This window comes from Durio zibethinus, chromosome 4 (genome assembly GCF_047325235.1).
Source record: "Durio zibethinus cultivar Kanyao isolate XHJ-2024 chromosome 4, ASM4732523v1, whole genome shotgun sequence".
Lineage (NCBI taxonomy): Eukaryota > Viridiplantae > Streptophyta > Magnoliopsida > Malvales > Malvaceae > Durio > Durio zibethinus.
In genome coordinates, this window is record NC_143165.1 from 5,867,023 (window position 1) to 5,882,092 (window position 15,070).

Consider the following 15,070-nt stretch of genomic DNA (forward strand, 5'->3'; position numbering starts at 1 on the left):
TAAAAAAAATTTTCTAAAAATAACTAAATAACAAAAAATATTTTTTATTAACTTATCCAAATAAAAAAATCTCTTTTAACTTAAAAAATGTAAATATTTTTCAGAAATCATTTTTTGAAAATTATTTTTTGCAAAATAAACGAAGCCTAAATTTTTTTAAAATTTTAATATATTTAATATTTAATATTAAATTATTTTATGAAATTAAAATCTTGTAATTTTTAATATCAAAATGCAAAAAAATTTTAAAAAAATAAAAAAGAAAATAAGATGGAGTGAGTAATAATTTTTTAGATTGAATTAAATTGGTGTGGATAATTATAATTAGAGATGATAATTATATGATGGAATATGATAATTTTAATGAGTAATTATTTTATGCTAAATAAAATTAAATTGCTCTTAATTTGAATAATTTTTAGTTTGATGCATTTGAATTTAAAACCCAAAATATTCAAGTCTAAAACTAAAATTATTAGTGTTTGAATAAATTTATATTTAAATTATTAACTTTTGAACTTAAATTAAATTTAAATCATATTAAGTTTTTAGGTTATTTAAATAAGAGTTGTTTAATATTTGAATTAGATTGGTATCAAATTGTAATTTTAATCAATCGGATTAAAAAAATTTTCATATTTCTTTATCACTTAAGAAATTTCGTTAAATCTTTCCTAAGTGTGAACTAATCTGAAATATTTAGTCATAAGTCCCTAAATGTTTCTAAAATTGCCATTCTGATTATAAAACATGATTGAATTTGAAAAAAATAAAAAATTGGCAATTAGCTGATTGGCCAATCTAATGTCTTCCATAACTCACTAAAATTATTTATTAATCAAAGATTGCAATCACTAGACAAGAACTCAACCAGACAAGCCACTTAGGCAAGGTAATGGTAGCAGGTTTGTAATGGTCAAAGCTACTTGCCCATTGTGTGTAACTATGACGACGTCGGAAACATCACACCTATAATTTATGATGCAATCAATCAATTCTAATTTAATATTACGTAAGATTTATAAAATATTATGTAAAATTCACATTTTTAAATAATGAATCTTTATATAATTATTCATTGTAATTGACTGATTGTATGATTATAATAAAGAAAAGTATATGTAAAATGCTCCCAGTAACATCAATTTAGCTTTGTCATCTGCAAGTAAATTTTAAAGATAATGTTGTTGTAGAGCACCAAGAGTTAAGGTGAAGAATAAAAAAAACATGATCCATTCAGAATTTGAGAAAATATCATGTTTTTTAAGCGGTAATGACTTTTTTTTACATAGAAATTACGATTTGAAGATACAAAAAAAATTATAAATATTAATATTTAAATTTTAAATTTGTTAGTGTTATGATTGTTATTCGAATTAAGTCGACGGACGACAATTCTTTTTAAATGTAATAAGAAATGAGAATTACCTCAATCAGTGCTACCCCACGATCAAATGAAGGAATGGCAATTTATGTACAAATAAGGTGTACAGAATCCCAGCAATAGTCATTATGTACTAGATCCTTTGATCTTTTGACCAGGCAGACCATTTCTCTTTGCTCAATCAATTTCGCATTCCTGCTTGTCCTGTGTTCATGTCTGAAATTCAAGTAGCAGAATCAGGATGCAGTTGGTTGATTTGGTTTCCAATGGAATGGTCAGCTGAAGCCTCAGGGTCATCCATAGATTGAGCCATCCTGAATGTTGCTGCTCTCATTCGTTTTGCTTCAGAAGTGTCCTGCAATGGCAAGCGACAGACAGGACATGTGGACTGTTTTCTTAGCCATACGTCGATGCAAGAAAGGTGAAAGTTGTGGCCACACGTGGGCATGATTCCTAATACTTCTTTCTCTTGGTATTCACCTAAGCATATTGAGCATCTGTGCACAGGGAAAATTAGTAAATCTTATTGTCATCTATCCATAAACATTTCGCGAATAGATTCGATTTTCGTTTGTTTATTAAGTTTATCAAACTATACGAACATAATAAAATTCGTTCATGTTCGGTTCAAGGGCTCGTGATACAAGAAAACGGAAGGCTGAGCGTCAACTTACTGTGCATCTTCTACAGAACTGAAGGCCTCCTGATTGAACCTCAAGGTGGGTATGGCAGCAACTACAACTGGTTCAAGGGCTCCAATCTGTTGCTCTGGCTGCCACAACAAACAAGAAATGGTAAAAATCCAAAGCTCAAATCTGAACAGGAAAGTTGTTTTTATCAGGCAAGAAAATTCAATTGAGATAATCAAATGAAAACCTGTTCCAGATCAATCCTAGAATCAGTCTGAAACATTTGTCTCTCCCGGGCCACTCGAATCCTCCCACAAATGATTCTTGTACAAACAAACACAATAAAAGCTGCACTCATTCCAAAACCAATGAGAGTTGTGATCAAATTCATGCCTGAACCAAACATATTTAACTGCCTGTTTCTTGAAACCAAATCCAAAACCAACCAACAGCTGCAATTCCAAGACCAAAATAACATGTAAAAACACAAGAAACCAGAACAAGAACAAGAACAACACCCCCAAACAGACAAAAGAGATTGTACACAAACTAGAATTTTCCAAGAAAAAATAACAAAGACCCAGATCAGAATTTTCCAAGAAAAACTGGGAAAAGGCCAGTTTCTGATCACAAAATAAATCTACCACATGGAATTATAAGGCTTTGGATGGGGTCAAGACTCAAGAGTTAATATTGCGTGGCCATGAATGAATGGTGGGGATGAGACTTGAGAGAAGAGAGTTGTGGAAGGAAGACAGTTCGTTTCCGTTTTCTTTCATCTTTGGAATTGCATTTACTGGGCCCACTTTTATCAGATGGTTGACATTGTAGCTGGTAGTCAGTTTTGGCAACAAAATTCCAAGAGAATCAATGGTAAAAGAAGTGGATATACACCAATGTTAGATTCCAAAAGCCAAGGTAGAGGATCCCCATGATCTGTTGCTTTTAGACTTCTAAAGCTCAAAATCGACGGGTTACGAAAATAAGATAAAAAAATAAAATAAAATTATTTGAATTAAAATTTTAGTAAAAATTTTATATAAATTTTTGTATAAAATATAAAATAAATATATGAATTATTAATGTTTTATCAAATATAAATTTATAATTTATATGTTTAATTGTTTTGTATCTGTTACAATTTTCTTAGTTCATCAATCACACTATACGTCAGAGATTGCAATTTTTTTCTATTTGTTTAAATCATGACTTTGAATTTTCTATATCAACATACATGCGTAATGCGCTCATACCTACCAGACATTGTTTTTTCCTCCAAACTTCTTCCTTAAATTAAGTCTTTGCCTATTATGATTAATGATTGACTTTCCCTAGTACCACAATTTTCTATATTTTCTTTGATTGATTTGAATTCTGCTTCTATAATTGGTTATTTTAAGGTTCATTATTTTAAAACATAATACGAATATTATACGAAAAAAATATATAAATATGATACAATTTGAAATTTTAACAATAAATACATGAGTTTAATAAAAATAAAAAAATATATTTTATATTTTTGTATCAATAAAAATTATGATATGTAATTTTTATATAAAATATAATACAAATACAAATATATAAATTTTAATATTTTATATTATATAAATACATGAATAATTAGATTTAGCAACGGACTTTGTGTTTCTCAACATCATTATCATCAAATGAAGTTCTTTCTTGACATAATGTGTCTCGAATTTCTATATTCCTCATTAACCTAACAATCTTTTGAGTCTGATTTGAGGATCATGTTCAAACACTTCATCATTTAATTTCGATTATAAAAAAGTAGTTGAATGAAATTATTATCACTAATTGACTTAGAGCTTGATTTGGATTTAAAGGAAGATATGGAAAGACGCGGTTAAATGAGCAAATCGCGTAATTTTCGTGTTTGGTTCATAAAAGTATACCATCTCATCGTGATACAGTTTCAATTACTTATTAAAATCTCATTGCTTCGGAGAAAATTTTTTAACTTCAATTAGGGTTGATAATTTAATTTGTATTCGTTGGATTTCAACTCGATTTTATAGGATTTTTTTTTTAAATAAAGTTTTGGATTGCATTGAGTCGGGTCAAATATTTTTGAAGAAAAGTTAGGGTCAAGTTTTATGCAAATCTGTTTCAACTTGACCCAATATATATATATATATATATTATTTTTTATTTATTTAATTTTATATTAATACTTTAAAATAATATTTTATATAAAAATAATATTAAAAAATATTTTATATAAAAATAATATTTTATTATTTTGGGTTGGGTCGGTTACGAGTTTAAACATATGAAAATCGTGTCGGGTTCAACTATTAAATTTATAAAGTTAAGTTGAGTTCGGAGCAAATAAAAACCTATCCTAATCCGATCCATTAACATTCCTAACTTCAATCATAAGTTTATTTCATTTCTAACCCTCATTTGTTTATTTTTTAAAACATTTATCCAATTTTATTTTATTTTACTTTTAATTTTTTTATTTAAAAGTTTTCAAAATGAATTATTTTTTATAAGATAAAATTAATAATTATTTATTAACAAAACTATTATTTAACATAAAAATAATTTAGTAATTTTTAATAATTTATTAATTTTATAAATATTAAATAATTTAAATTTTTCATTACATATAAATTTTAATATAATATCCCTATCAGTTTTTCATTACAATTCATCTTACTATCACTACTACGTTTGCATTTAAATATATATTTTCACTACTAATTTTAATGTTACCATTACAATTATCAATCTCATCTCCATCGCTATATTTAATCTTATTGAAATCAATTTCATTTTCATCCAAATAAACTCCATAGCAATTTCTTTTAGAGATTGGGTTTGGTGGTGAAGTGCTGGATTTATAAGTGAACATATATGTTTGATCATTTTTTTTCTAGCCAAGAACTAGTAAATTTTTCAAGATTTGATATGCAATTATGTGCTTATTAATGATTAAATTTGATAATTTAAAATATAATAATAAAAAGATATGAAAACTATGCCGATAAAAATTTTAGCAAAAATACTATTATTTCTTGATTATCTTATTTCAAGTGATCAATTCCTTCAATCCTGTCTCCGAAGCTTGTCTTCAACATCATTCTAAAGGTTATATGGCATGGCTCTATAATGCATTCATTTTGTTCATAGCTCACATTTCAGCACACACAGGATTTATCAATTGCTATTACTTCCTAGTTTGTTTTCTTTATGTTGTAGCTGTTGTTAGTTTAAAATGTAGTACATCTCATATTAGATAAAAATATTTAATTATTGATAAATAAAATTAATTTTTGCATTAATTTTATTTATGTTTTAAATAATTATGTTTGAACAGAAATAATTATCATATGACAAATTATCATAATTATTTAAATATAAACAGATTATTATTCATAAAAGTCATGATTATACAAAAGAATAAAATTATTGATGAATAAAATATTTAATTATTGATGAATAAAATTAATTTTTGCATTAATTTTATTTATGTTTTAAATAATTATTTTTGAACAGAAATAATTATCATATGACAAATTATCATAATTATTTAAATATAAATAGATTATTATTCATAAAAGTCATGATTATATAAAAGATCATAATTATCTAAATAGAAGTTTATGTTTATTCATTTATTATAAATAAATATTTTAGTATAATTATTTTCACTACTTCTGATTAAAGAATTAAGGCTTTCTTGTATCTAAAGATATAATTACCTTTAAAATAGTGTACTTCACGCCTCAAAGTCAAAATTCTTTTATATTATTTTTCTTTCCTTATTTATTTTTGTTTAACAATTTAAAGTCAATTATGAAAAAGTTTAATTTTGCATAAGGAAGATATAAGGAAAAGAAATTGGCATGATTTGGATATTAATATTAGAGAAAATTAAATGTGTCAAAGGTGCTGGAGCATGCTTCTGCTAAAGATATGGTTTTGGAAAAAGTTGATGAAGTGAAAGCTGAAAAGGATGTTGAGACTGATGCACGTAGTCATGCCAGTCATAATGAGAAGCAAAAACCTGAGTGGGAAACTATCACTGCCCAGAAGAAAGGTGAGCACGTGGAGAGTTTAGAAGGTAGTGAAGGTCATAAACCATTTGGTGGAGCGTCTCCTTGTAAGGCATCAGCCACGGTAATGGAAACAGAATAACCTATGAGGCCAAGGATGATAGATCAGTTGACGATTAATCTTACTAAGAGCACTTGATAAGCTACCTGCAAATCTTACAGCTCTACAGATGTGTAACATTGGTAAGTCTGTGAATCATTTGCGTAGTCACAAGAATATAGAAATACAGAAGAAAGCGAGGAGTTTAGTTGATACATGAAAAAAAAAAATGAGTTGAGGCTGAGATGGATGCTAAGTCTGGTTCAAATCAGGCTGTTACCTGGTCTGCAAGACATCGTCTTACTAAAGTTTCTCACGGTGGAAGCAAGTACTTTGGGTCATCTGAGGTTGCCATGAAGAGTTCAGTAACTCAACTTTTTGCCTCTAAAACTGGTTCGGTTAAGCTTGCTCAAGGAGAGACTGCAAGCAAGTCTGCTTTTGCATAAAATATCAGTCTGGTTTAACATGTGAAAAGGCCATGGATGCTCCTATGGCTGAGGGTAATAGTCATAAGTTCATTGTTAAGATCCCAAATCGAGGTAGAAGTCCGGCACAAAGTGCCAGTGGAGGATCTCTTAAAGATCATTCTGTCATAGCAGAGTTTTTTCTCCTGTGCTTTCAGAGAAGCATGAACAATTAGATTGTAACATGAAGGAGAAAAGTGATGCTTGCTGGACATATATTATCGCTGATGTGAATACTGAATCTTGACAGAACAATGACTTCAAAGATGTGCTGACTGGGTCTGATGAGGGAGATGGTTCACCCACAGCTGTTCTAGATAAAATAAAAAAAAAAAACTGTAAAACTGGAAAAGATGCCAGGAAAACAACTGAAGTTACAAAACGGCTTACCCATCTTCTGGAAATGAACTTAAATCAGGGAAACCGCAGGAGGCTTCTTTCAGCTCCATTAATGCTTTAATTGAAAGTTGTGTCAAGTACTCTGAAGCAAATGCATGCATACCAGTTGGGAATGATGCTGGAATGAATTTGCTTGCTAGTGTGGCTACTGGAGAGATTTCTAAGTCTAATGTGGCTTCACCGTTTGATTCTCTGCAAAGAAACACCCATATTTTTGACCCGCATTGCTGAAGCCTTTGCATCTTCCCCTGATAAATTAGATGAGTTGTGCAATCATGGACTTGTTACTCAAGCTGCATCTCTCATTTCCACAAGTAATTCTGGAGGTGGACAGGCATCGTTGAGCACATAGATATACGGGCTTAATTTGACTTCTTTCAACATGTGCAAGGGGGTCCCCTCTGAAAAAAAAAAAAAAACTTTACTTTTGCTTGGGATCAGTGGTATACTTAAAGATATACTATTAGGCTCTGGCGTTTCCTCTTAACTCATCTGTTCCGCCAGCTTTAAGTAGACCAGCGGAGCAGATTTTTGAGATTGACAATCTAGCAAATGAGCTTCTTCCTCCATTGCCACAAGGAACCATCTCCCTCCCTGCCAGCTTAAATATATTTGTGAAAGGATCTATTGTGAAGTCTTCTGCTTGTAGCTCTGGCAAGCAAGAAGACAGTAATGGAAACGCTACTGAGGTTTCAGCCCGAGAGAAATTGTTGAATGATCAAGCCAAACTTCTTCAGCAGTTTGGAATGGATCTCTTTCCTGTTCTCATACATATCTATGTTTCCAGTGTCAATAGCACTGTGAGCCCCAAATATCTTTCAGTTATTGGAAAACTGATGTACTTCAGCAGTGCAGAGATGCTTCAGAACCTGTTGAGTGCGACAAACATATCAAGTTTCTTGGCTGGTGTTTTAGGATGGAAAAATCCATATGTCTTGGTTCCTTCCCTCCAAAGACATCGCAGTGGTAACTCTAATCCTAAAGGAAGTTCTGTGGAGGAGTCCAAGAATTCAGCATCTTTAAATATTGGCTCACCTCCAAGTTTTGCCGAAATTCCTACTAGCGTTGAGACTGATGATCTAGATATGAACATATTAATCGCAAAATAATTGTGAAAGTAATTAAAATTGGAGTTAAATATATTATGAACTCTTATTTTACATAGGCATATTGGTTCTATGAGTAAAATTTAAATTTATTATATATATAAAAAAAAATCTTATGATCAATTAAAAGTGGTAAATAACAGAGATATATAAGTTGCATAAAGGTGAAGAAATAAAGTTCTCATAAAAGTTTGAAATCAAGTTTAGAGGTTTCAATAATCATGAACTTGGAATTAGCCATTGGACAATTACTATATGCATTGAAAACTCATGATAACATTTGAGATAGTTGGTTTTCACTAAAAGTCATCATTATAAATGAGATAATTTTAATAGCCAAATCTACATTATTTGTAGATATGAGGTGGATTATTATGGTTAGCTTAGAATAGTCATAAGCCAAAATTCATGCCACAATCTTAATCACATTGTGATAATTTTTTGTTATGTATATTATTTAATTCATGGATTATACAAAATGATTTATCATCTATGGTTTTATATAGTGAAAATTTCAAAATATATTTACTTTGGAAGCCATGAGTGATTCAAAGATATTTTAATTTTGAAAAACTTTTATAATAGCAAAAAGAATGCTATTTAATCCATTTGGTTGATAAAAATGGTTTTGTTTATGATAATAAAAAAAAATTATTAATAGTGTCCATTATGAAATAGATTCATATAAAATGAATTTGACATAAAAGACTTAAAAGGAAACTATAGAAGCATGATTATATTTGAAATCAACTTATTGATATAAACTCTTATATTGAGTTAAAATATAAAAATTTTAAGACTTTTATTGAAATATTAAGATATTGGCTAGTTATCTTTCACTAAGGGTGGATTTGGAGGCTTCTTACTTAAAAAAAAAATCATCAAATAGTGAAAAGATAACTGAAATGACAACTTAATTAAGTATATATGATATCTTGATAGTTGAATGAGATATTCTTTAATAACAGAATGCATACTTGCACATGGTAGGGGTGATAAGAATAAAAAAAAATAAAAAATTATCACAATAGTGTTGTAAGATTTTATTATAATTTTATAAGCAAATTACACAAGCTAATAAGTTTAAACACTTATTAAAGTATAGTCATAAACAGTCCTTAAAAAATATATTAAAAGGACTAAAATAGTTTGGTTTATTCATTGAATTTTTTTAATTGTACTAAAAGTATAATTGTATTAAGGATGTATAAAAGCATGGAGATAGAATGGTCGAAAGTTATGAATATAAAGTTGTTGTAAACACCAAAACCAACTATTTTTTAAAATGATAAGAATGAGGCAACAATGTCTAGAGCGTATAAATGATATGCAAAATGAAAAGTTTGGACATTTTAGCTTGAAGTGATTATATTAAAGATTTAATCTTAAGTGGAGGTAATTACCATAAAAGAAAATTAAATTTCAAGATATTTGGTTAGTAGTTTTGCAAGTAGAATGAATTTAAACCCTTATTATTAGACACCAATAATGGAAACCCAGCTTTGAATTAGTAACCTCTAATTACAAAGTTTAGTGGGTAAAAACAAATTATTGTTATGTGTCTATTAAACACTAGTAAAATTCATTCAAATTTTAGAAACTAGTGTGATCCATTGCGTGGGAATGATGAGTTTTTACACCAGTAATGGAGCTTTAAATGTCTAAAGCAATGGAGACATAATATAAACTCTACTTATATAAACATAGAAGTGGTGCAGCTTCAACAGGAAAAATTAGGATCTCTCTTGTAAATGTTTATGAATAAGATAAGCACATAACCATAATAATGCTAAAAGTGGTTATAAACCTCTAATAGAAGAATAAATAAGTATTATGTGTGTTATATCTTCAATTCTAACATTAGGAGTTGATGTTTAAACTGCGGACATCATTAACTTCGTTAAAATTTTAAGATATATATGCTAATTGAAGGTTTAAATCGAGAGATATCTTTTTGCATTCATAATATTTATTTGTATGAAAGGTAAAAATTAAGCACTACAATCCAAACTAGTGGGGGATTGTTGATAGTTTAGAATATAATACATCCCATATTGGATAGAAAGATTTAGTTATTGATAAATAAAATTAATTTTTGTATTAATTTCATTCATATTTTAAATAATTATGTTTAAACAGAAACAATTATCATATGATAAATTATCATAACTATTTAAATATAAATAGATTATTATTCATAAAAGTCATAATACAGAAGATCATAATTATCTAAATAGAAGTTTATGTCTGTTCATTCATTATAAATTAATCTTTTAGTATAACCATTTTCATTATTTTTGATTGAAGAGTTTGAGGCTTTATTGTATCCTAAATGTATAATTACTTTTAATAAAATATTCTTCATGCTTCAAAGTTAAAATTTTTTTTTATTATTTCTCTTTCCTTATTTATTTTTGTCTAACAGTGGCTTATTAAGTTTTAAGCTCATCATTGCAGGTAAGGTAATAATACTTCATATTAGATTGGATTGGGTTTGATTTTTTTGAATAATGTATAGTATTACGAATTTTTAACATCTGATTCCAATCTGAATCAATTTTCTCTTAAAATCAATCCAATCTGAATTGAATTTTATTAGTTCATTTTGATTTGATTCGATTCATTAGTTTTTAAATTTTAAATTTTTTATATATTATTTTAATAAGATTTTTAATATATTTAAATAAATTTATATATAACATAATTATTTTATTTTATAAAAATTTAAATTAATATAAATCTAATAAAAATATATAATTCAATTCAATTTGCTTATTTTTGCATTTTTGTGCAGGGATTGACATGGCTTTTTCCTAATCAGTTCTTCACTTCGAAGATAGGGCCAGAAGCAGATCTGACAATTTTAAATACGATACGGTAATGCGACACGAAAATTATATGAATAAAAAAATAAGAAGATAGCATAATTTAAAATTTTAGCAAAAATCATAAATAGATTTAACAAAATCAAAAAAGTATATTTCATATTTTCGTGTCGATATGAACTGTGACACATAATTTTTGTATAAAACACAGTACGAATATATGAATTTTTAGTATTTAACATAATACGAATACATGAATTGCAGGATCTACCAAGAATCAGGTTTTTGTGAAACTTTGGTTACATTGGCTACTTCTTGATAACGCCCCATCAATTAACACATTAAATGTGGCATTTTCATTACTTTTTATTAGGCTTCAGTTAAATTTAGCTCCCCCCTCCAGGTTTCTACATGTTGGAGTAAAGAGGATTCAAAGTTTCCTCTGTTAAGTTGTATTCTCTACACTGTAGACAGTTTTTCTCTATTGAACAATATGGTAAATTTATGCAGTAACTGCAATTTTGGGCATAGTCACCGCTATCAATGAGCATATAACTGACACCGCCCCGGAACAAGAGCCAAACAGGCTCTGCTGACCCGTCATCATTCCCTTATGGTTTGTGCATATCTGCACTAAAGGACTTGGAAACTTTGGTTGAAGTTGCTGCAGAGCAGTACTACGGTGATAAGAAATGGAATTTTATTGCTGTTACAGAAGCTATCAAGTAAGAAACATTCATTATCTGATGCATGACACCTTAAAGCTTCAGCTAGGCTTTTCTTTCTAATGTATTGGCGTTATGCCTTAGCCTAATAACTTGGTACTTGAGGGACGTCAGGGTGATAGTTAGATTAGCTTTATTCCGGGACAGTTCATATAAAATGCTTCCATGGAGGAGAGACACCAAATGCTTCTGAATTGGGGGTTTCCTGAAGCCTGAAAGCGATGGACAAAAGCCATGGAATCTTGAGGGAAGGGCACTGTCTGCTTTAAGCAGATTTGGAGAGAGTGCTACACCAGGTAATCGACAAATTCATCACGAAATCACTTCCTAATTCATACTGTTTTTTTGCCAATATCTTCCCTCTGGTAAGGAATGTAACAAATTATCATATATTTGGTCTTCAGGCAACAACTCGAAAGCACTGAAACACTATTGGAGCCGATTCCAGTAATTAGGACTCTAGCAGATGCATTGGACAGATTCTTCCCCCTACAATATTTTGAATCCACTGAAACCATGCCTTGTATATTTATCAAACTAATTTACCTAGAAATCAATATCTTATACTTCTAACTTTTGGCAGCAAAATGTTGAGCTTGTAATTGGAGCTCAGACAAGGAGTGAAGCTGCAAGATATCATGCTTCAAGGCAAATTTAGGGGTGAGAAAAAAATTCGAGAAAACCAAAAATCGATTTGAAATTATAGTATTTTGTTTGAATTGGATCGGTTTTTATTTTTATTTGGTTTGAACTAATTTCGGACATTAAATGTATATATTAAGTTCGGATAGGAAGGTGAAAAACAAAAAAAAAAAAAAATCGGCCGAACCGAATTATATATTTATTTTAGTTTTTATATATTTTAAAATTTTATAAAATAAAAAAAATTATATAAACATTGCTTAAATATATTAAAATTTTATATTAAAATAATATATAAAAATAAAAAATTTAAAATTTAAAATTGATAAATCAAACTAAACTGAACTTATAAAATTTTGTTTGATTTGATTAAGATCATATAAATATTTGGTTCGGATCTGAATCAAAATTTCAAATTCATAATATTATATAATATCTGAAAAAATTAAATCAAATTTGATCTGATATGAACCGTTATTATCCCTATAAGACAGTGATTTTTTTTTGTCAGGTTCGTGTTTTTGTTGTTGTTGTATTCTTTAACCAAGTTATAGATACAAGTATTAAGTGACAACTGAATCAATTTTCTAGTAGTTTACATCTGTATCAATCATGTATTAAGGCAGAATTCAAGTGTTCATTACTGTATAAAACCTGCCACAAAAATTAGTCATATTTTTTGCATGGAAAGGGCAGATATCTTTGTATGGATAGGGCTTTAGATCTAATTTAGCATTGTTGTCGAAGGTAGCTTTTCCGTTCAAAACATGCTTTTGATTAAACTTCAATGCTATACAAAAAAATAATCTTGCCTGTGAAGTTCACGTGGTTGAGATTTGCATGGGCAATATGTTAGAAAATGGGGTCCAGTCTCATGTAAGTGGTTTTTGACCAAGTAAAGGTCATGTGCATTGATCTTTTATTTTACACAGAGCCCTAACTACTTAATAAAAAAGATGTAGGGTTGTTTTAGGTGTATGTCAAAAACCAAGCAGAGAAAGAAAAAAAGTCAGGAAAAGCAGAGAGAGAAAAAAAAGAAGAGAGAGTTGGTTGAACGGAAGTCAATCCGTGGTCCGATTGAGTTTGAACCTTATCAGGAGGTTTATGATTCAGAGTTCTACATTTTGAACGGTGAAGATCGGGTTTGAAGCTCTCTAGGAACAAATCCATGGTGTATTTGTTGAGTCACTTATTTGATGAGATTTCTTCAATTGTTTCTCTAGTTGTTGATTAGCTCTAGTTTTAGTTAGAGAAGAACTTTGTATAACTATTATTTGATAGTAAAGATTTTTCTGGTGGCTCGTGGTTTTTTTTCCTCTACACTGGAGGGTTTTCTACGTAAATCTTGGTATACTTTATTTTTCTTGCGTATTTGATTATTGATTATTGTCTATTGCTTCTGTATTGTTATGATTATTGCTTCAAGTGCAACACAATAGTACAGCTTCTAGTAACCCTGTTTGAACACTATTGAAGTGGTAATGTCAAAATAAATCCTTAATCCATTCGTATTGGCATGTCGGCAATCGTTTTGTTTGTCATATTAGCATTTGGAGTATCAAAGGAAAAAAAAAATGATATAATTATTTCAGAATTGAACTCAATTAATTTATACAATCATAGTCATATTTGATATTTAAATTTTAATATCCAAATTTTATTTTTTTTTATTCTCAAACTGGGATATGTTTCTCCTTCTTCCAAATGTATTGCTGGTCAATTTCAGACCAGGAGTCAGTTTTCCATTGGTTGGAAGTTGGAACCCAACAGGCAGGAGAATAAATGTTATCCTAACCTATTATTGATGTTGTTTTTGAGTTTACTCATTGGAGATGGTAACCTTGAAAAAAGGCAGCATCAACAACCAACAATTCCCTCCACTCTTTTTGGGTGATGGACTAATTGTCCTGGATGGATATTGCAATTTGGACCCACCCACACATTTGGAGATTAAAAAAAATGATAAAAGGTTCACAAAATCTTCCGGATAAAAATTTAATAAGATATTTTATTTTAATTAATCAAATATTATTTTGAATCAATTAAATATTTAAATATTTATTTTTATTCAAATGAATTATTAAACATCAATTTTCGCTTTAATTAAATCCTTAACTAAACGAAAATCAATGTTGATGGTTAATCAATTTTCATTAAACGATAACTTAATTAATGAAAATATATGTTTAAAAATTTAATTGATTGTAATAGATGATTAGGGTTGTTAATCTTTTGATATTGATTCTAATATTGAAAAGAATGAAGCAATTTGATTTTATTATATTGTAAAAAATTTAAAGCAAAACTCAACTACTATTCAAGGAAATTTCTTTATTCATTGAATTAGAAAACTATATGAATGTTTTGATTTTCAAAGGGCCTAAATGAAGATATTTTTTAAATAATAATCTTAATAAACACTCTTAGAATATTTGTTGGTAAAATAAAATTATAAGAAAAAAAAAAAAGAAAGCCTAAATGAACTAAAATGTTCACAACAGCTACAAATCTCCTATCTTATTTATTTTTCTTCAGTTAGCAATAGCCTTAATTTATTTCAATTTGCCAAAGCATCATTCAAACAAAGCCATAAAAATAAAGTAGGGGAGAGAATTCGATTGATCTGATTTTAAAAATTTTAAAAATTGAATTAACTAGTCTTATTTAAAGTTAAGTTAATTGATCAAATCAAATTGATTTAAAGTTATTAATTGAATGATTAAAATCAATTTAAGTATTTCGGTTCAATTGATTTATTCGATTTTAAT

At 28.7% G+C, this 15,070-nt stretch overlaps 1 protein-coding gene and 1 pseudogene across 1 annotated transcript; one reads left to right on the forward strand and one right to left on the reverse strand.

The window, feature by feature from the left end:
* Positions 1-1,450: 1,450 nt before the first annotated feature.
* Positions 1,451-2,785, reverse strand: LOC111288564 (RING-H2 finger protein ATL5-like). Its single transcript, XM_022879498.2, has 3 exons — positions 2,261-2,785; positions 2,059-2,156; positions 1,451-1,881 (listed from the first exon to the last, which is right to left on the reverse strand). Exons 1-3 carry the CDS (start codon positions 2,489-2,491, stop codon positions 1,608-1,610), a joined length of 603 nt encoding a protein of 200 aa, XP_022735233.2. The 5' UTR covers positions 2,492-2,785; the 3' UTR covers positions 1,451-1,607.
* Positions 2,786-7,173: 4,388 nt separating this feature from the next.
* Positions 7,174-8,113, forward strand: LOC149519065 (E3 ubiquitin-protein ligase UPL3 pseudogene; annotated as a pseudogene).
* The last annotated feature ends 6,957 nt before the right edge of the window (positions 8,114-15,070 follow it).